This window comes from Lagenorhynchus albirostris, chromosome 16, assembly GCF_949774975.1.
Source record: "Lagenorhynchus albirostris chromosome 16, mLagAlb1.1, whole genome shotgun sequence".
Classification (NCBI taxonomy): Eukaryota; Metazoa; Chordata; class Mammalia; order Artiodactyla; family Delphinidae; genus Lagenorhynchus; species Lagenorhynchus albirostris.
Window position 1 is genome coordinate 70,242,160 of NC_083110.1, and position 22,854 is coordinate 70,265,013.

At 47.0% G+C, this 22,854-nt stretch overlaps 1 protein-coding gene across 1 annotated transcript; it reads left to right on the forward strand.

Annotated features, from left to right (window-relative positions):
- Positions 1 to 8,125: 8,125 nt before the first annotated feature.
- Positions 8,126 to 22,407, forward strand: PNLIPRP1 (pancreatic lipase related protein 1). The gene is made up of 12 exons (XM_060125990.1): positions 8,126 to 8,174; positions 8,717 to 8,871; positions 9,350 to 9,475; positions 11,127 to 11,261; positions 12,073 to 12,181; positions 13,680 to 13,799; positions 13,907 to 14,026; positions 15,579 to 15,697; positions 16,591 to 16,720; positions 18,629 to 18,737; positions 19,448 to 19,615; positions 22,344 to 22,407. Exons 1-12 carry the CDS (start codon positions 8,126 to 8,128, stop codon positions 22,405 to 22,407), a joined length of 1,404 nt encoding a protein of 467 aa, XP_059981973.1.
- Positions 22,408 to 22,854: the final 447 nt, after the last annotated feature.

The following is a 22,854-nucleotide window of genomic DNA, read 5'->3' on the forward strand; positions in this document are numbered from 1 at the left end:
TACTTCAGGCAGGAGTAGACGGGCTCTTGTACCCATGCCGTGCTCAGCCATGGGTTGAGGCAGCCGGCAGCAGCGTGGCCTCTGTGTGAGTGCCCCGCGGATCCAAGGGGCGGCAGCTGGGCTGCCAGTCATCTCTGGTCCTGCAGCAGGTTTTCCTGAAGGGATCTGAGCGGCACACCTCTGTGGCCACCACAGTGTCCCACCTTGTTCCTTTTTGGATTTCTCTGGAAATGACACCAGCTTGGTCATTTCCTCATTGGAACTGAATTAAATACATTACTTAATTCAACAAACATTTATGGAGCCCCCATTACTATATTCCAGACACTGCTGTTGGCACGAAGGATGTAAAATAAATAAAATACATTTCTCACCCTCCAGGAGATTGTAGTCTGATGAGGGAGCTGGACAAGGAAACAGTTATGAAACAGTGTCAGGAAGTATGAGTTACTATCCTGGGAGGAAAGAAGCGTTGGCATTTGATTTGGGGAGAGAGGTTGAGAGCAGGGGTAGGATGGAGAAAGGCTATATAAAGTAAGTAAAGGGAAAGAAAAGGGGGTTAAGCCTACCCAAGGAGTGTAGGGGGCCAAGGGTAGGGTAGCCTGTGCCCCAGGTACCCATCCTATGAATAATTCTGACACTTTCTCTCTGTGGTTCAGATTGCGCAGCAGAGTCAATCCCCAGTAACACTTTTCCTCCTACTCTCCACTCCTCTTACTCGTGCTTCCTAGAGTCACTTCCCAGATAAACTCTCTGCACCCAAGCCCTTATCTCAGACTCTGTATTCAGGGGAGCCTAAAATAAGACCAGGGGTGAGCATTCCAATAGAGGGGACAGCTTGTCCAAAAGTATAGTACCTGAGCATGGAGTGTTTGGCAAACTGCAGTGTGTTACATCTTGTAGACCATGTTCAGAGAGGGGAGTCATAGGAGATGGGACCAGATTGGGCTTGATTGACCATTTATTCCTCTGACAAGCACATGTTGAGCACCTAATGTGTGTAAGGCACTCTGCTAGGCACGAAGAACACACTGTGAGCAAAAGAGGGACCCAGTGCCTGCTTCTGAAGGTCCATGACCATCAGATGATGGAAGATTCTCTAAGTGATGAGCAGAGACCCCCAAAGGGCTTTGAGAAGGGCAGTGACTTGACCCATGTTTGGGGTTTAAATCAATCCAATTGGTACTTGCATGGAATGCAAGTTCTGATCCATTTCTTGATCTAAATCCTGCTCTACTTGGCCCAGAACTTTCAGGTACTCTGGGATCCTGAAAGCTGGGGCTGTTCTGGAAATTCCCAGGCCCCCCTATAGAGGGTGCAGACTTTTGGGCCTAATTCTCCCCAGTTGGCACCAGGGTCTGTCTGCCCTGAGACTTTCACTTGTTAGCCAGCCGACAAGAACGGGTGGAATCTACCAACGGCCCTCAAGGGCTTTGGGAAGTCTGAGCTACACTCAGAACCTGAATTCACATCCCACAGACAGGGCATCTCTGATGAAAGAAAAAGAAAGAAGTCAATGGTTGACTGATGATAAGGCAAAGTTTTGCACCCCCCACTTCTGTTACTACAAACACAGGGAGACATTCAACCAGTTCAAGGGATATTTAGAGCTGTGGTTCAAACGAATGCAGGTGAGTGTCCAGGCTGTGAAAAAGACTTAGAAAACAGCTTTTTCAGGGCAAACACTTCTTTGGAATTAAGGGGCTGCTAGAACCCAGCTTGAGCCAACCTACTCCTCCCCTCAAATTTACAAGATCGTTCTCTTACAAGATGACAAGGTATCTATACATTGTGAACTTGAAATTGAAGGAGAAAACAAGGACAGAACTGACTGGCTAGAGGAAGGCAGCTACTCGGCTCCATCTGGATGTGTGGACATGGCAGATAATGGCTGGCAACCTCATTCTTCACCTTTGTGACTTTCAAGGAGTCATACATCTTGAAGACAGGAAAGCTGTCTGGTGGAAATGAAGTCGCATTTTCAGAAGAGATCCACAGATTTGCAGGCACATGAGTCCTGCCTTAATTCCCTGAATCTGACCAGGATATCAGTTCATTCAACATATTTCAGTTGTTATTCTTATTTAACAGCCTCGCCCAGGAATCTTTCCATCTAGTGTGGAGTGAATGAACTGGTCGAAGAGGCTTTAAAGGAGAAGCAGCTTAGACCCCAGTCTTGCTAGGGGCTTTGTCCAATTAAATCCCTCAGGGCATAAACAAGAGCCAGTGCATTAGAGCACAGTGTATATTGACAGACGTGGGAGTTTTCTCACTGTCTTAGAAAAGAATAGACGCTCATCTGATTCTGTGTACCCGAGAATGGCGACAGTGAGTGCAATGAGAGCTGCTCTCTCTGAATCCCAGGCCTGGCTGAGCTGAGTTTCTGTATTGGTTAGCTGCTGCATAACAAATCATCACTAAACTCGCTGGCTTTAGACAGGTTTGCTCACAAATCTCCAGGTTAACTGGGTGTTTCTTCTGGTCTTGACTGGATTCACTCATGTGTCTGCAGTCTGCAGAGTGGGTTGAGTCAGAAGTGCAGCTTATCCTGTCTGGGTCTCTCACATACTTAGGGGTCGGCTGGATTTGAGCTGCTCCAAGATGTTGCTGCCATCACGTTTAATAGCCAAACCAAGTCACACAGCTAGTCCAGATTCAGGTGGTGGCGTAATAGACTCCAGTTATTGATGGAAGAAGCTGCAAGATCACATGGCAAAGGGCAGCTTCAGAAAGGGGAGGGGGTAAAGAACTGTGACCATTTTCACAATCCATCTGTCATCATCTGAACTGTTTCTCCACCCGGGGAAGCCTGGGGCTGGGGAAGGAACAGGTCAGGTGTCAGGAGGCTTTTCACAGCAAGGGGTCAACCCAGGCTCCAGACTCTGGCCTTCTTTTTTTTTTTTGCGTTACGTGGGCCTCTCACTGTTGTGGCCTCTCCCGTTGCGGAGCACAGGCTCCGGACACGCAGGCTCAGCGGCCATGGCTCACGGGCCCAGCCGCTCCGCGGCATGTGGGATCTTCCCAGACCGGGGCACGAACCCGTGTCCCCTGCATCGGCAGGCGGACTCTCAACAACTGCACCACCAGCGAAGCCCTCTGGCCTTCTTATACTGCCTTTTCCTCACTGCTGTCATCAGAAGTGAGGGTGCCCTTTTGGTTCACTTGCTTTTGATGTTTGTAGAAAACAAAGTGCTTCGATACAGCACACTTATTCTTGAACAACTAATGCTGATGAATACAGGGTTGCTTCTTCTTATCTTAACATAATGCAACAGTCCTGATCAGCTTTCCTGATCAGCAACTCCACTCCCCAGTGTTGCCAGTCACTCTTGATAACTCAAGAAGATCATCTCTTCATTATTTCAAATCCCCTGCCCACTGGCACTGAGCCACTAACTGTGCACTTTGGTACAAATTAAGTAGAGTTAGTTGATTTAGGATTGCTAAATTTACTACTGCAGAACCACTTACTTCTTGCTGAAGGTGCCCAGCTCACAACTTCACCTCCATCTTTTGGTGCACATCCAGGCCTTCCTAATAGGACCCATATCCCATTGCTAATTAATTCAGGGACAGAGGGGCGGAGGGGATCTGAGGACGACCTGCCGAGGCGAGGTCTCCAGAGTGGTTTCATTTCTTGAGTTTCCCTGGGTGTCACGGTTCAACAACTTCATGGATTCCATGAGATGCCCCAATATTCTCCCAACAAATCTCTCCTTTTTTAAAAAAATTAACTATCCAGGGGCTTCCCTGGTGGCGCAGTGGTTGAGAGTCCACCTGCCAATGCAGGGGACACAGGTTCGTGCCCCGGTCCGGGAAGATCCCACATGCCTTGGAGTGGCTGGGCCCGTGAGCCTGTGCGTCCAGAGCCTGTGCTCCGCGACGGGAGAGGCCACAACAGTAAGAGGCCTGCGTACCACACACAAAAAAAAAATTATCCAGAATTGATTTCTGTTGCTTACAACAAAAGCCCCATAACTAACATACCTCTAAAAAGTTACTGTTTAAATAGTTAATCGTCTCTCCTTCACTGTTGTTTCACGGGTGGGGTGGAGAGAGTAGCCAACATACACAAGGAGCAGAAATCACTATCAACATGTTCAATGTACATATCTTTTGCTCCTTAAATTCCACTTGTAGGAATTTATCCTACAGACACGCCATCCATCCAGAAGACAAATGTATAAGAATATTCAGGGGGCTTCCCTGGTGGCGCAGTGGTTGAGAGTCCGCCTGCCGATGCAGGGGACACAGATTCATGCCCCAGTCCGGGAAGATCCCACATGCCACGGAGCGGCTGGGCCCACGAGCCATGGCCACTGAGCCTGCACGTCTGGAGCCTGTGCTCTGCAACGGGAGAGGCCACAACAGTGAGAGGCCCGCGTACCGCAAAAAAAAAAAAAAAAAAAAAAATTCAGTGAGGCATCCTTTTTAATAGTAAAAGATTGGAAACAACCAAATACTCATCAGTAGAGGACTGATAGTGAATATCCAAATATCAGAATACTGTGCAGCGGGTCAAAAGATTGGAACACATCTGTATGCACTGATAACAAATGGTTTTCAAGACATATAATTAATTTTCAAAATCAGTTTGCAAGTGCTTCCTTGGTGGCGCAGTGGTTAAGAATCCACCTGCCAATGCAAGGGACACGGGTTCAATCCCTGGCCTGGGAAGATCCCACATGCCACGGAGCAACTAAGCCCATGTGCCACAACTACTGAGCCTGTGCTCTAGAGCCCGTGAGCCACAACTACTGAGCCCATGTGCCACAACTACTGAATCCCCATGTACCTAGAGCCCCTGCTCCTCCGCAAGAGAAGTCACCTCAATAAGAAGCCCACGCACCGCAATGAAGAGTAGCCCCCGCTCGTCACAACTAGAGAAAGCCCGTGTACAGCGACGAAGACCCAACACAGCCAAAAATAAAATAATTAATTAATTTTTAAAAATCAGTTTGCAAAATAATGTATAGGATTTGTTAATCATTTATATTTTGTATGTTTTTAAATAAAATATAATATATATATATATACTCATAGTGGATAGAATATCTTGGAAGGACACACAGGGAGCTGGTGAAGCATCATTTTTGACTTTGTATTGTATCAGATGTAGAGGGGCATATATTACCTATTTACAAACATGAGTGAAAAGAATTTTTTTTAAGAAGGAAAAACTAAGCCCTAAATGCCCATGCCTCTCCCCTTGAGTGTTTGGAGCCCACACTTGCTCTCACCACCACACACGAGTGGCTGTTGGAGATTAAACCTTCCTTTCCTGCCCAGAGGACGTCACATGAGCTCTGATCACCTTAAGGCAGTTTCAACCATTGAACTGCTCTGCAGGGGTGAGCGTGGAAGCCACAGATGAACTTGGCAGTGAGGTGAGCTGAGGGGGAAGTAGGCATGGGCGCCTGACCTTTGGGGAACCTGTGACAGATCATGTGACGATTGTTTCTCCTAAATCTAATCAGATGTTTATATTCTTGCTTCTCTGAAGAACAACATCTTTTCTCCTCCTTAGAACCGTGCCTTCTCACCATTCCCAGGACTGAAATCCACTCGGAGAATAAGGATAAAATGTCTATGAACTCTATTCATATGTACATTCTTTCTTTCATTAATTTATAACCACTTCAGTGTCAGGTTCTAGAAGGTGGAGGGCACAACAGTGGCCAAAGTAAATGAGGTCTGTGTCCACATGGAATTGCATTCTAGGTGGGAAAAGGAAGATTGCAAATAAATAGAAAAACAAGAGAGATAATTATAACTTGTGACAAAGTGATGAGAAGGAAACAAGGTGCTAGGGATTGGGTGGGTGGCTGGCAGGGGAGGGGCTTCGAAGGTGGCCAGGGGTGGCCTCATTGAAGAGGTGACATTTAAACTAATCATTGAATGACAAGAAGGAGCCAACCCAATGGAGGTCTAAGGAAGAGAGTTTCAGGCCACCGGAATGGTAAGTGCAAAGGCCCTGAAGTAGGAAAGAACTTGGCATGTTTGACGGAGGCCACTGTGGTCATGTGGGGAAGGTCAAGTGGACAGCAGGAAGAGAAGAGGTCCAAGAGGCAGACAGAGTCATCTGACATCTCCTATCAGCCAAATTACCTATTTTACCCACTGTTAGATTATCACAAATCTCGTCCTGCGTCAGCACTGCAACGTCAAAGGAAAGCATAAATGGCTTTGTCTTCTCCACGGTCTTTGTCAAGTGCTCCAGCACCTGCCTGGACCATATGAACAGACTTCCAAAGCTTGAATACCTCATCACTTAGGTCAACCAGATGGCTCAAGTCTGGAGAAGGGGGACATTTATGTTCAATTTCAACTTATTCTGTGTAAGTACTTCCCCTATTCTTCGCGGTGGATTGACACTCAACAAACCTTGTTGATAACTTGCTCAGAACAACTGATATTCAGCAGCTCCTTATTTCACTCTGGATTCAAATCCCATCTCATCACTCATTAGCTGTGTGACTTTATAGGCAATGAAAGACCTGTCCCTCTGTTTCCACATCTGTAAAGGGAGGCAAATAATGGTACCTACCTCCTGGGGTTGTTGTAAGACTTTAAATTAGGTAATACATGGAAAGTACTCTGACTGCACATACTAAGCCTCACTAACTGTTGTCTGCTCTTCCTTATGACTCTAGGGCAAGTCTTTTCCATTTTCTTCATAGAAGGGCCCTCCAGCCTGGACCCCAGTGCCCTGATTATTCAGGAGCAGAGTGAACTTTGACACGGAGGCATATTTAACTTGGGGGTGGGGTAGGGCACGAATGGCATTTGCCATGAGAAGGCTTATCTGCTTGTTGTGTGAACCAGACAAGCTGCTCACAGATGCTTGGGTCAGTGGGTAATTCATGACAGCCTCAGAGGGTAGAGTCTTGTAGGACAGGTGTGCAAACTTTGGACGGTCTGAGGAAACTCGATAGACATTACGTGGTCTGGTGACATGGGTTTTATGGGCTCCTGAACACAGCTATTCCAAATTATAGCAGGATAATATAATAATTGTTATTGTTTTAAATCCTTACATTTTGGGTTGGTTCATCCCATAGCAATAGGTAACTGGAACACTAGTTAGTGGGAGATTGTGGTCAGAGGCTATTATGGGGGCCGTTGACTCTGTCTCCAAAGCTCATGTGCTCAAGTATTACTAGACTGCCAGAGACAGAGATAGACAGACAGACAGACAAAAAGAAAGAGGAGGTTTTCTTAGACACTTCCTTTCACTATCAGCGATTTGCAAGGGCATTTCCAGCCATTCTAAGTGAGAAACACAGCCCTCCACGATTAGTTTGCTGCAGTGTCCTCAGCGGGACTTGTACTAGGTGATAAAATAAAAAATTGGAAAGTGGGACCCACTCAGCTCATAGTTACAGGCACATGTACATAGGTGCAAAGTTAGAGACCTTTCACCTCCTTTTATTCAAGCATTCTTTCATCTTCCCAGACTTGTGGGAAGATTTGACCTCTATTATTAATCTTGTTTTGTGTATTTGTGCAGATTAAACTATTAAGTGCACACAGTATGTTCTATACTCACCTGCTGTTTCCTCGAAGCAGTGTACAATTGATAAGGCTTGAATATAAGAAAACAGCCCGGGCACTTGATCCAGAAGGAAGGCCTAGAACATCCAACAGGGTAAGTCTCCCGCCAGCTGTGAAGGAGGGAGGTGGGGCAAAGAGCCTTGCATTCTTTTTTTTTTTTTTAAGATTCCTTTTTTTTAAAAAAAAAATGGTACAGTTACTTTTTAAAAATTTTATTTATTTATTTACTTTTGGCTGTGTTGGGTCTTCGATTCTGTGCGAGGGCTTTCTCTAGTTGTGGCAAGCGGGGGCCACTCTTCATCGCGGTGCGCGGGCCTCTCACTATCGCAGCGTCTCCTGTTGCGGAGCACAGGCTCCAGACGCGCAGGCTCAGTAGTTGTGGCTCACGGGCCTAGTTGCTCTGTGGCATGTGCGATCCTCCCAGACCAGGGCTTGAACCCGTGTCCCCTGCATTAGCAGGCAGACTCTCAACCACTGCGCCACCAGGCGCAAGCCCGAGCCTTGCATTCTGGAGTCTGCTCACTGCTCTGGTCATGCTTTTGGTGAGGCCAAATATCTGAATTTATTGTAGATGGTGAGCATCTGGACACTCACTCTTTTCCTGCTGGGAGCAGCCAAAGGTAAAACACATCCCACCTGCCCCTTGGGAAGGGCATAAACCCATCATCTCGGCACTGGCCGGAGAAAGCTTCAGCCATGGCAGGGCTTCCAGCGGCTGCAGACAGCTCCAAGTTTCCACAGAGACGCGGATGGGGCTGCAGTTTGTGCGGGTCCGTCTCAGAGCATCTCCCCACCAACCTGCCTTCATGTCCAGGAGGCCTGAGGCCAGACTCTTCCAGATAAAGCATTAGACACCTGCCTGGGTTAACATATTGACTTACCAGTGCCCATTATCACATTAGTCAAATAAAACTATCGGAAGATCTAGGCAGGGAACACAGGACTTTTAAGTTTTGATGGTGGTTCGAATCAGAGAGGTCTCTGTGGGATTCAGTGAGACTGTTCCCTGATCAGAAGGTGGGCACGGGGGGAGGGGGGCAAGGAGAGAGTTGATGGGGCAGAGGCAAGTGTCTGCATGGTCTTCAGCCTGTCCCCAAGCAGGGGAGCAACCAGGCCAGCCTTGGGAGCTAACCCCTGAGCAGGGTCATCTTTTCTCTTACAGGAAAGGAAGTTTGCTATGATTCCATTGGGTGCTTCTCTGACTCTGAGCCCTGGGCTGGGACCGCCATCAGGCCCCTGAAAGTTCTCCCCTGGAGCCCTGAGGACATCGGGACTCGCTTCCTGCTCTACACCAACGAGAACCCAAACAACTTTCAGGTGAGACCTCTGCCATTTTAACATTGTTGTAACTGGTGAGGGGCTGTGCCCACTGGGGGACCAGGAGTTCTTACCTCTGTACCCTCTGCCTCTACCCGATCCCGCCAGCTGCCCCCAGGCCTAGCGAGACCTGGACAGAGTAGGTCTCCGGTAAAAAAGCTGGCTTGAATGAGTGAATGGTTCACATTTGCCAGAGCCTCTAGCTAGTTATGTGATTCTGGTGTTGGGCAAAGAGCTTATGGAAGAACATATGGAAGGTGTAAGACCATGAGCCACAATCCAGACCCAGTAGAGGTAGTGATTCCTGACTTGGGAAGGTAGGGCAGGGAAAGAGAGGTCAGGGTAGACTTCCTGAAAGAGGTGGCTTTTTGCTAAACTTTGAAAGGTTGTGCATTGGAACAGGCAGAGATGGGGAAGAAAGAGACAGGCTAAAGTGGCTGGGCTGCAAAAACACGGAACCCTTCTGTGTTTGTCACAGATTCTTATTCCCTCTGATCCATCAACGATTGAGGCATCCAATTTCCAAACAGACAGGAAGACCCGGTTCATCATCCACGGCTTCATAGGCAAGGGAGATGAGAGCTGGCTGGTGGACATGTGCAAGGTAGGGCCTGGTTCTAAGCCCTGTGGCCTGCGCTGCGGGCAGCTGCCCCTGCTTCCCACTAATGTCTCCACCTCCCTTTACGCAATCTCAATTAGCGAGCTCGGAACAGGAAATCCTGACGTATCGAGGTACCTTTATGCAATAAAAATGCCTCTTCACCAAAATAAAAATCCCCTTCCAAGTTTCTAGACTACATCTGTAGCCTGAAGCAATGGCATCTGCTGCGTGAACAAACACTTCTGTCCTCTCATTTCTGGTTAAATGAAGCCTAAATATGGTCTGCTTCCATTTCAGTGAGGCTACTTTGTGTTCCTATAAAAGCAGGATTATGTTCTTTTTGTTCAAGTCTTTCCCACTTCCCTGAGAGTCAGAGATGTGTGCTATGACCATTTATTTGAGATACGGAGAGCTTCGACTGACTGGGTGCCCCAAATGGCAGAATAGAAAATGCCAAACCCACTGTAATAGAGCATCTTTTGCTCAGAACGATAGACAACAGAATAACAAACACATGTTCACATACACACAAAAACACATGTGCAGAGGCACGCACCCACAAATACACATGATATACCATCGTCCCTTCTTTTCTTGTGTTCACTGATTCAATACGTTTTTCTGACACCTAAGAATTTACCCTAGCAGCCTGTCTTCCACCCTCCGACTTAAAATGTCAACAGGAAAAGTTACAAACCCTGAAAATTAAAATCATTCTGCATTTGACCTTGGTTGTAGCAGCCATTTAACTCTTGGTATCGCTTCTGTCCCATCATTAATAAGTATCTTCATGTATAAACTGTAAGATATAGTTTATATCCCAAATTCTCCAGGTTTGTAAGAGATTCCTCAGGGCTGCTTTAAAAATAAAAGTCCTGAGAAAACGGTTTTTGGTATCCATGTGTGTGTGATCACACATATTAGCATCATATATGTGAAAAGATTCTAGGTGGATTTTAAATTTATAGTACCATTTTAGACTCCAGCTGGTCATACGTCCTGCCCGGCAGAACTTCTAAGGATATATCAGTTCCTTTGACATCCAAGAAGAAGTTTCCCTTTCAGAATTCTTCAATATCTTTTAAATCAGTGCAGTTCTATTTTTAAAATATCTTTAGTGTGTTTCCTCCATGAAATACTGTGCTGTCCTGACTGTAAAAATAGTGACACTTCCCTCCCACCTTAAAACTGCGTAAATACCCAGCAGCCTGGGGTGAAGCAAGTCCAGCCTTTGCCAAGAGGCTGAAAGGACCCCTAGCAGTCAAATCCACAAGGTCATTTAGACCCTGGCTGCCGGAGAATGCGCTTGAGACCTTTTCTTTTCGAAATAGGATTCTTTGAATGATGCCCTGGTTTCAGCCACCTTATTGAATCAACCTGATTGAATCTGGTCGAAGAAAACCAGAGAGTGGTCAGCTTTTAATTAGTCTACGAACTAGAGAGGGAATCGATTTGCCTTGCTTGTAGCTTTTGCCCTGAGGGATAACTCCTATTGGCAACGGGATTCCTAACGAAGTCGAGTTCATCCCTGTGCCCCAGCTAGGAAGAGACAGAAGGACAGCCAGTGGTAACTCTCAGCGACCATTTCTGAGCTCTGGTTGGAAGCGGTTTCATGAGCCCCCACGATAACCCCCTGGTGTCTCTCCAACACCAGAACATGTTCAAGGTGGAGAAGGTGAACTGCATCTGCGTGGACTGGAAAAGAGGCTCCCAGACCACCTACACGCAGGCTGCCAACAACGCGCGTGTGGTGGGCGCCCAGGTGGCCCAGATGCTGGCCATGCTCAAGGTGAGTGGTGGCCGGGCTGCGAGGGGACACACGGCACCCACCGGTCTCTGCTGGGTAAAGACACAGCTGAGGGTTACATGTTTAAAGAGGAAATAGAAAGAATTGATATTTCTCTTGGAGTCTTACTTCTAAAACTCACCTCAGATCAAAACCTATGGTGTTTGTGCTCAAGGCGCTGTACACCTATAATAAATGAGTACTTCTGGGTGAACATCTCTGAGACCAACAGGTGTGAATACTTTGAATTTGTGTCATTTGTTTGTTCATCCAATATTTGGGGTCACATTGTCAGGAGCTCTGCTAGGGAATAAAGAGAAGGCCCTGGGGGAGCTTACAGGGACCACTGAGTGTGATCAGGGTTCTGATGTGGGGAGGGGGAAGGGTGGCTACAGGCTTTATAGGAGCGTGTGTGGGGGTCAGGGGGCAGCTAATCCAGTCTGGGAAGTGGGGGTCGGTGATTAAGGATGTCTCTCAGGAAGAGACGTCTAAGTTGAGAGCTAATGGCTGAGCTGTGTCGATGTGAACTGGACTGACTCGTGGTTGGGGAGACATGACAACAGGAAGAGGAGGCTAAACCAGACCCAGAGGTGAGAGACTACGACATATCTGAGGGCCTGAAAGTTCCACTAGGGGTCTAGCTAGAAAAGAGTCTAGAAAAACAGGTGTTGAGTCAGAAGAGCTCTGAGGCTTTCGTAAAGGGCTGGGCTGGATCTTACGGGCAGTGGCAGGTTTTCAGCAGAGGAGTACCGGCATTAGGTTTGCAAAAACCACAGCACAGAAATGTCCTGAAAAGACAATCTTCCCTCTCCAGTCGGACTACAGTTACTTACCTTCCCAAGTCCACCTCATCGGCCACAGCCTGGGGGCCCACGTGGCAGGAGAGGCAGGGAGAAAGACTCCAGGCCTGGGCAGGATTACAGGTAAGACTTGAGGGCTGGGGCCCAAGGTTTGGTCCCCAGTAGCCCCGGAGCGTATACAAGACTGCAGCCTAGCTTGGAGCTGGGCCCAAAGAGTCCATCCAGATTAGAGTCTGCACAGAGCATTTTAGGAAGCCCCCCCCCAGAAGCCTATCTTTGTGGCAGGGGAAGTGGTGTCTTTGTTCTCTTTACTTCTTCCGCCTCTGTCCCCATCCATTTTCTGGTGATGTGGGTCTCTCAGCAGGACTGAACACCCAGGAAAATGCAGAGTAAGGCTAGCATGAACGTGAGCAAACATAAGTAATACAAGTCCATAATGTCATTCCTTTCCCTCTTCTCTGAAATCAAGGGCAGAATAGAACACAAAAATTTTGCTTCCACTGCCTTTGTTGGTAGAAGAAACCCAGACACCATCACACCAAAAGCATCCTTTTAACCCAAGCAAAGCCTTTAAATTATAACCACAAAGTATATCAAAGTCATTATAATGCTAATATAATAATTATAGTAAGCATAGATTAAGTGCCTGCTTATCCCAAATACTGTGCAAAGTGCTTTACGTTTTCTCATTTAATCCTCAGAACTAAAGAAAAAGGCTGAGGGAAGCAAATGACTTGCCCAAGGTCACACAACTAATCAGTGGTAGGACTGACATTCAATCCCGGTTCTGCTGTCTTTTGGTTCAAGTCTCTACCTTTATAAGAACGTTCCCTTTTATTTTCAACAGACAATTATGTTCGTGCCTTTTCATCTGCTCTGATGAAACCTTCAAAAACAATTGTTAAATCTAGGAGTCCTGTCAAGAAGGAAATATAGAGCACGTGCTTTTAATGAGAGCCCTGCATTATGAAAAGCTCACAGCTGTTCTAAACATTTCAGGCTTTGGAACGAAACAACAGAGATATAAGAGATATCATTCTAAATATTTACTTATACACCCATAATGATGTGCCAGGCACTGTGCTAAATGCTACATATATTATCTCATTTAATCTTATAGCTCTATTATTACCCCCTTTTATAAAAGGGGAAACTGAGGTGTAGAAGAAGTCAAGTGATTCATCCAAGGTCATGCAACTTGCTCAAAAAATAATCGAATAGGGATTTGGAGCAAGGCACCCAAGTCCCAGAATTTGTGTTTTGAATTGTGATGCCATGCTATTTCGCCCCTTTTCCCTTCAAACTTGGGAAGAGAAAGAGAATGTTGAAGGAGAAAGATATACAAGTAAGTGGGAGAATCTGATGTGGAGAAAAACCCTTGCCTAAACAAAATCTAAATGTCTTTGCTCACCTGCCCTCCTCTATCCACTCCACTGGAATGTAATGAGCATGACTGAGATTCAATGTCTCCATATTCCATACCCCGGCCATGGCACTGCACAGCTCCAGGGTATGGCGTCCCTTGAGTTAGGTAGCGCACAGCCTGGGCAACTGTACAGCCTCAATCCTGCTGGCAGCTATAGCCAGGCCTATTGTGTGCAGCACTGGCCATCTCTTTTAGGGTTGGATCCTGTAGAAGCAAGTTTCGAGGGTACTCCTGAAGAGGTCCGACTCGATCCCTCCGACGCTGACTTTGTTGATGTGATCCACACGGATGCAGCTCCCCTGATCCCATTCATGGGTGAGCCCCTCCACGTTCCAGCTGCAATCACGTGCGATTGTGAGAGCATGTGCTTTTAATGAGAGCCCTGCATTATGAAAAGCTCATTGCTGTTCTAAACATTTCAGGCTTTGGAACGAAACAACTGGTGGGTCACCTTGATTTCTTCCCAAACGGAGGAGAGGAAATGCCCGGATGCAAGAAGAATGCCCTGTCACAGATCGTGGACATAGATGGCATCTGGGCAGGTAAAGCCAGAGCAGAGTGGGGACATCACTTCCCTGGGGGAGCAACGCCACTCCCACAGCAAATCTTAACAACGAAAACACACTGCTCTTTGAAAATATACAATCCCCCCTTCTAGACCTTATTTCTTAAAAATATAGCCACATATCATTTTATATCTCAGCTCTGATGATTTACTTCCTTATACATTATGTGGTGTCCTGGAGTGAACAAGCAACAAAGAATTACCATTGCTTAGAGCTGTAACTCCAACAATCAGTTGATAGCTACCTAATAAAGGAAGGAAATACCATAAAAGTAAATATCCTGAATCTAAGAGAATTTTTCTGCCAATTGTCCCTTGGGAGTCAGTGATATGGTTCAAGCTTATGTAACTGGCTTCCACTCCATAGACAACTCCATAGACAGAATTCCCAATCATGTCCACGGCAAATCCATTCACATGAGAGTCACCACTCCTCTATGCTGGGGAAAGAATAAGAAGCAATCACGGGTGAGGAAGGTTAGAGCAGAGACTGTGCTGCTCAAGGTGGCCATTCTTTATCATTGATCAGCACACCTGGGATAAAGGGCATCTTTCAGATACAGCTCCGACTCTGTATCTAATAAGGTCAAAATGGCAACGAACAGGTGAGATTTTCAGCCAGACTCATCATTTGGCACCGCACACGTTTAACTGAAATGAGTAAAGACTTTTATTGAACGTGAGCGTAATAGCTTGGCAAGTATGGACACCATCAAAGCAACTATTAAGGATGAGGACCTATGTGTCTTTCACAGCTTTAGGAGGCTTTGCACGGATAGAGTAGCCTAGACTCCCCATCAGTAACCAGTAACCAGTAGCCTAGACTCCCCATCAGTAACCAGTAACCAGTAGCCTAGACTCTCCTTCAGTAACCCATCAGGCCAAGCAAGTTCAGGCCAGGTCTGGAATGCGTGCTGGGACATCTGCCCCTTGGCAGGAATTTATAGGAGCCAAGGAAGGTTCTAAGAAGGAACAAGACATGAGAGTGAAAGGCATGCTCACATAAAGCCACCTAAAGCTACTTGACCTTCCTTTTTATTCACCTAAACATGGCATGACAGTGTCCTTGCCCGGCTTTGGTCATGCCTAGGAGGTCAAGTCACATCCGGTTGTGTCTTTGAGGACCTCCAGCCTGGTGCCTGGGACACAGAATGCAACAGAGGTTAGAGGCCTGGACTCAAGCACCAGACGGGCTTGGGTTTAAATCCCAGCTCCACCACTTCCTAGCTGAAATCTGAAATCTGAGGCTGTAGCCTGTATGTCTTTCTGTAATTGGGGATGGTATGTTACCCACCTCTGAGGAAAGGTGAAGCTTACAGGGACAATACATGTAAAGTGCTCAGAACATTGCCCGGCACACAGAAAGCAGCCTTTATATGTTAACTGTCATTTTGTGGCTGGATTTTGGACTAATCTTCAATTTCTGAAAATATGGTCCCACTTTGGAACCATCCCACTTGGAGAGAGAGGCAGAGAAGTTGTCATGGGGTCCTGACCACCTGTGCAGACTTCCCTCTTTGCTTACCCAGGAACCCGGGACTTTGTGGCTTGCAACCACCTGAGAAGCTACAAGTATTACTCGGAGAGCATCCTCAATCCCGATGGGTTCGCTGCGTACCCCTGCGCTTCCTACAAGGACTTTGAGTCTGTAAGCTATTATGCCACCTTGAGTCCCAAGGTGGGGCTGTTGTCCTGCTGCGTTGGGATCTGCAGTACTCTCTTGTTTTGCACCGCATGTCAGAGTTCACGGTCCTGTAGAGTGGAGGGGGAAAAAAGCCTTAGGCAGGAGGTAGCTAAAATTCTAGAAGAGTCATGTGGGAGCGGAAGATTCTGGGAAATCGGAGAGTAGAGCAGTCAATTCAATGATCTAGGAAGGCTTCCTGCAGGGGCAAAGGTAGAATCTGGCTGGAAAATCATAGAGTTTAGAAAGAGGGGAAAGTGTGCACATTTCTGACAGGGGCGGAGCAAGTATGGAATGTGGGAGAGAAGAATCTACATGCCAGAGAGAAGGAAAGGTGGATGCTGGGGTTCTGCACGCTGGGCTGGGAGTTTGTGCCGTGTGCAGCCGGCAACAAGGAGAGAGATGCACGAAACGATACCCCAGAGCCTGCCTATGCGGGCTCACTAGAGCCGGTGTGAACATCTATTCCCAACCCCACATTCAATGACATCGTGTTGATAGCCTGAAGTTGGCCACAGGCACAGCATGTTTACACCACAGAAATCGGTAAACTCTACAGGACTTTTTGTCCCAGAGTTGCCTGTTAGTCATTCACCAGCATACCACTCGATGGAAGGCATATTTGATCTAACCTGGGGCCCAGGCATCAATATTTTCTGAAGCTCCCCAAATAGTTCTCATGTGATGTGCATCAGGCTTGGGTACTACATCCTGGATGAAGTTAGTTTAGAGACCATCTATGCCAATCTCTTTCCAGTTATGAAAGAGGAAACTGAGACTATAGGAAAATTGCTCCCCAGACGTGTGGATCATAAAAAGACAAATTCACACCTTACAGCCGGATCCATCTTTCTCATTAGAACAAGTGCTTCCCCTGTCCAGATGAAGGGTGCCCGCAGATGGGCCACTATGCTGATAGATTTGCTGGCAAGACACGTGAGGAGCAGCAGAAATTCTTCCTGAACACAGGAGATTCCAGCAAATTTGCTCGTAAGTTGCGCTGTGATTTCCCACCCAAGTAAAAGAGGTTTCCTTTCTGTTTTACATACAGGGGTGGCTTCTAACCTGAAATATTTGTGGGTACATTTCATCTTAGTAAAGGGACACATCCACCCAAACCACCCCATTTAAGACTCAACCAAGGATCTAGAAAGGGTCTGCTTTACTTTCATTTTATTTCTATGGCATGAAATGAGTGGACACCAACAGCATAATTAATGGGATAATAGCAATTTACCTGTCTCTGTGGCCATCTTCTCTGCATTTTCACCACCTCACAGTTCCTTGTCCTATGCATTTTAAAAATTGTGTCATCCGCATCTGTTCTATCCATTCAAAATTTATTTGGTACCAACTCTTTGCTTATCTAGCCCACTTAAGAAGCCCAGTTCCAATCTCCTCAATTTCCAGCCTTCTGTCCATGTGTCCCTCATGCCCGTTGATGGCGGGTGCCTCCCTGGTGGAGGGTTGGAGGGGATCAGAAAGGGGTAATTCCTCTCAAAATTCTGCTGAATGGGCTAGGACATAGGGTAGAGTCAGGCATGTTTCAGCCTCTTTGTGCCAACCTGCCTTATGACAGTTCCCTAAGATATTGTACTGTAAAAAAGAGACTGTGTTTATATAAATACATAAATATAATACAAGTCTCACATAGTTTTCTGAGTCAGGTTTATTGAGGTATAATTTATATACAGCCAAAGTCACCCTTTGTAGTGTATAATTCTGAGTTTTGATAAATAAAAAGTCATGTAACCATCTCCAAAATCAAGATATAGAACATTTCCATCACTGTTTACATACTTTTTAAAAAGGCGTTGGTTAATCAATCCTTCCTCTGATGTAGTGATGCACAAAATACTTGCCAATATTTTAAAACAACAAATTAAACATTCAAAACCATATATTCATTCCTCAACTAACATTTATGTATGGGCCACAGGCTATGCTAGATGTGGGGTGGTGCAGGGATGAACAAGACACCCTAGCATGAAATTTATAACCTGGCAGAGAAAACTGAAACTGAACAAGCAGTTAGCTACAAGTGTGTTGGCTTGACGGCTTGCTGCTGTGACACGGCAGGACAGCGGACCTGGCCCTGATCAGAGGAAGGGGCAGGGAAAACACCTCTGAAGATGTAAAGGACAAGTAGGGGTTAGGCAAAGGATGTGTCTGTGCGTTTACATACATATGTGTGAATGTGTATGTGAGTATGTGGTGTGTATGTATGTGTGTGCATGTGTATATGTGTGTTTTTGTGTGTGTGTTTATGTGCACATGAGTGTGTGGTCATGTGTGTATAGGTTCCTGTGTATGTGTGTGAGCTCCTGGGCACCAAGACAGCCCTTCAGGCATAAATCTGGATGACCACTGTGTTGGAGACTGCCCAGGGCCCTGGAGAGGCAGAGGGAAGACACAGACCTTGCCCTTGAGGCTCCCAGGACTGCACCCCTGAACTACCTTTCCAAATGTGGGGACCAGCCCTTGTTCCTTCTCTTTCCACCTTCACTCATAGTACTGTCCTTCAAGAACAGAGCTGTCCCACAGAACTTTCTGCCATGATGGAAATGCTCTGTGTTGTCCAATGCAGTAATCAGTAGCCACATGTGGCAATTCAGCACTTAAAGGGTGGCTAGGGAAAGCAAGGAATTGATTTTTGTTTTATTTAATTTGGGTTTAAATTTAAGCAGCCACATGTGGCTAGTGACCCCTTTACTGGGCGGGCAAGTCTACAGGGGTCCACTGCCAGATACGTGTTTCTCCTTAAGGCCTAGTTTGAGTCGTAGGTTAACATGTAGAACTTCTACTTCGATGCCTCAGTGTAAGGGATGTGACAAGAACCTGAGATTTCTGTCAATTGTTTTGTGCATGAATAAAAACTCTTTTCTATGTCCTGTGCAGGCTGGAGATACGGAGTTTCTATAACACTGTCTGGAAGAAGAGCCATTGGTCAAATCAAAGTCGCTTTGTTTGGAAATAAGGGAAACACTCACCAATACAATGTCTTCAAGTAAATTTCCTTTTTCGGTACCACCTCTCACTTGATACACACGGCCTTCACATCCGTGCACTGACATACTTGTTGTCTCTTTATCAATGGATTCTAAATTATTTACTTTATGTACTGAAGTTAACTTCAGATTTTTGCTAACATGTGTTCTCTTCTCTATTATAAATCCAGGCATTTTATTCTTTCTCTCTCAATAGATCAGATTTTTTAAGATAAATCTAATGTTAGCCCAGATATCATATTTTCTGATTAGCCTAGTCACACGTGTTTGTTGTGTTAAACTAGTGGATAACTTGTTATTGTACAAATAATTCTACCAGAAAAAAATAATATGAAGGAATTATATAGTTTTCTATAGGTAAGTTTTGAGGGTAAATTAACTTACGTTTGAGGAAATACTAGTTATATAGTAGTTTAAGGGACTTCCCTGGTTGTCCAATGGTTAAGACTCTGTACTTCTACTTCAGGGGGCCACGGGTTCGATCCCTGGTCAGGGAACCAAGATTCGCATGCTGGATAAAAAATAAAATAAATAGTAGTTTGAGGCTGCTGGCATAGAGCTGACTTTTTCATTTCTCTAACCTTTATTTGAGAATTAATTTGGAAAAAAAATCATCTTGTTAATCTAGGGTAGAAAAGAGAGGCAGGGACTTTATGGTCATTAGAACTTGTTTCAGTGAATGGGAACGTTTCTATTTCTCTGCTTCCAGGGGGATTATCACACCAGGCTCCACCCACTCCAATGAGTTTGACGCGGATATTGACGTTGGAACAATTGAGAAAGTCAAGTTTCTTTGGAACAACAACGTGGTAAACCCAACCCTCCCCAAAGTGGGGGCAGCCAAGATCACCGTGCAGCAGGGAGAGGACAAGACGGAGTACGTGTCTTTGCAGCTTGTGCCTAAGGATGTTTGTAGAGACTTGCATTTGTCATGGAAACTCACCCCAGAAAGTCAGCTAAGGTTCAGCCGGTGTTCTCAGCGCTCTCTGTGGCAGGCACAGATGATACAGCCCTGCCTTCACTGAAAACTAAGGAGGAAAAATAAGAAAGAGAAATAAGAAATAATTTCTGAAGGGTATAAAGTTAAGTATCCGTTAGAGAGTGGCTACAAGTTAAAGAGGGGAAGATCCATGAAAGTTCAGGATAATAGAAGGAAAAGGAAATCAGTTTTAGCAAAAGATATACAATTTGAGATGAGGCGAGAGGGCTGAGGGGGCAATACTTGCAGAATCCTCATCCTGACCCCTGGCATCCCTGGCTGTGGCATCTGCGGGGAGGTGGGGGTAAGGACCAAAGCTCAGACCCCAAGTCTGGCCAGCAGGACACCCCCGTGCCGCTTGGCGAGAAGAAGATCCTGGGCTCTTGGTCACTGATTGAGGTTTGGAGGTTAGGTGGGATCACTAAACTCAGGCCCCAGGGAATGTCACACCCCCGGGCAGGGGGCGGGCAGGGGGGTGGGTTGGCAGACCTCACAGCCGTCTCATTAGCTGGATGACCCCTGTGGGGTCCACCCTGTCTCTGTGACGGGAGGACCGAGGGGCTGGCCCAGGCAGGGCGTCCGCGGAACAAGAAGGTCCTCTCACTGAAAATACAGTGTCGAGGAGGCCAGTGGGGAGCCCTATGCAGGCTGGGGGTGGAGCCGAGGCCTCCTCTCCGCCATCGGAGGACACTGGGACTCTAAGGTCAGTGGCCCAGGTCCCATTAGGAAGTGGACCTGTTTCCTGGATCCTGGGATGTGGCTAAAATCATGTCAGAAGAAGGTGGTCTCATTGGAATCTTTAAAATGAGAGGCGTTCCCAAGGAGATGCCTTGTTCACAGGTGGATTCAAGAAAGGAAAACAAGTAGGAGACCAAATCACCCAGGGCGTTGCACCCTCTAGGTGCCTCAGCTGTCACCTCAACCCTGCGATGACCTGAGGGCGGCTTCCCCGCCCGCCGACTCTGGAGGGAATCGATCTAAGAGAAGCTAGATGGTGGACCTCAAAAATTTTAAATATGGGAAGATAGAGCGTCACAAACTATAATAGTTTGGGGAGTAAAAATACTGAATTCGTCAACTTATTCAAATATTTTGCTGTTAGGAAAACAGCTAATAAGTAACATTTAAAAAAAATAATAATAAGTGGGAGACTAAAGAAAATTAAGAGTTTGGTCCAACCTCCTCTCATATCCCCCTCAAATTTTTTTAGTCATCTCATTGGGGTTTCAAGTCCTACCTGCTGACAGGAATTCCTCCAGTGACATGGTCTCAAAAGAAAAATGTAGTTTCCCCCCTTTATTTCTCTCTCCCCACACACCATCCTCCTTCCTTCCTCTCTGACTTTAGTAAGTACCAGGTATGCCTGGCGTATAGGAGGGGATGCAAAGACAGAGCCTGCTGAGGAGTTTACAGTATAGCTGTTGAGAAAAATGGACTTCTGGTTCATTGGAAAGGTCAAATGACAGACTAAGAACTCCCCGTGAGGGGCCCAAAGAGGGTGCTGGGGAGACGGGCAGAGGGACGGGGGGAGGTATGTGAGGGGCACAGGGAGGCCAGGCTGCTGAGGGCGGGGCTCCGGTGCAGAGGACAGGAATTCGATTGGAGGTTAGGGTTAGGGCTTCCAGGAAAGACAAATGAGGTACAAAGAGAAAGTGGGGAGGGGCCAGTGAAGGTGAGGAGAGAGGATGAAGCTTCAGAGCTCACAGGTGGTGAGAGAATCCCATGTTTCCTGGAAGAGCTGTAACCACAACCACTTACATCTGCATTGTTTTTAAATTAATTATAAAGCTTTTTTATATTTATTGTCATGAGATGCTACATTATTGACTTGGGATTCTCACCAATCATGGGAGGGAGCTAAGCCCTCTTCTACAAATAAAGACTCCATTGCTGAGACTCGAGTAACCAGCCCCGTATCATGGCTGGAAGGCAGCAGGGGGCAGCCCAACGGGAGAGCCAGGCCCCTGACTCCAGGTTTGGAAGACGAGGTCCAGAGAGGTTTGAAGCTGACCACAGAAAACGTAGGCCACAACGTCAGCTTGACCTGTGCTTGCATCTTGGTTCTTCTACGTATTAACTGAGAGCCCTCTGTGCCTCAGTTTCCTCTCCTGTGATGTAGGACTCTTAACGATACCTCCTCACACTTGTGTGGTGAGGACGAAGTGCGCACTGCGTGAGTGGATCAGCTAGTGTGGTTGCCGACAGCTAGCGAGAGCTCCATCTACTGTAGCTGCTGTGTTTTCTTGAGCTGCTGTAGGCTGAATCGGGTCCCCAGCATGGCTGGGGCGAGAGTGAGCCCATCTGTAAACCCCTCTGCTGGGTTTATGGGGGGCCCGCATGGACTGTGGAGAAGGAGAGCCGTGAGAGGTCCAGCCGCTGCCCCAGGGTGCCCACAGTCCTGGCTGCCAGAGGACCCAGAGACCGGGGACCACTTCTGAGCGACCCCTGACCTTGTCCTGGGGTCCAGCCAGCCCCTCCCCCTGGAAGCCCCCAGGCAATCAGCCCTCCAGGAACTGTTTGAAGCTACCACCCTAGTGCAGCCCTCATCGTTTTGAATTGTAAATCAGCAATTACCTTTGCCAGGTAAGAACGCCCAGCACTTAAAAAGATTCCTTTCTCTCCACAGATACAGTTTCTGTAGCGAAGAAACCGTGAGAGAAGACGTCTTGCTCAGTCTCATGCCCTGTTAAACTCCGGGTGCGATGCAGCCGCCGTGTAACACTAATAAAATCCGTACATGCATCTATCTGCTCACAGCATCTGTCGCTGGTGTCAGCTGCCCCCAGTGGGACATTTGGGAATTGACTATTTTAAAATGCCCTGCCCATTTCCGTATATTGGGGTTTCCTGCCCTTGACCTACAGTTACCAACCCCGCTCCCCCCGGTTTCCCTGGTCCTCGTGCCCACTGTCTTCTCCTCACCCGAGGCGCGGCGACAGACAGCAACACTAGAGAGTGGAGCTGGGGCCCCGGCAGAGCCTTTAGCCCTGCCCCTCATCCTGCAGGTGAGGAAACAGGCGTGCGGGCTCGCTGTTGCAGCACATGGAGCGGATGTGCCCCATCGGGGCTGAGGGTCAGGCCCCTGACTCTGGTTCCAGGGCCCCTCCCTGACTCTGCCATCACCTTGAGATCATGGA

Coding starts and splice junctions, on each gene's coding strand:
- PNLIPRP1 (XM_060125990.1), top strand. CDS start 8,126: ATGGTGAGCATCTGGACACTCACTCTTTTCCTGCTGGGAGCAGCCAAA. Junction 9,476..11,126: donor GGCTGGTGGACATGTGCAAG/GTAGGGCCTGGT, acceptor CTCCAACACCAG/AACATGTTCAAGGTGGAGAA. Junction 12,182..13,679: donor AGGCCTGGGCAGGATTACAG/GTAAGACTTGAG, acceptor CATCTCTTTTAG/GGTTGGATCCTGTAGAAGCA.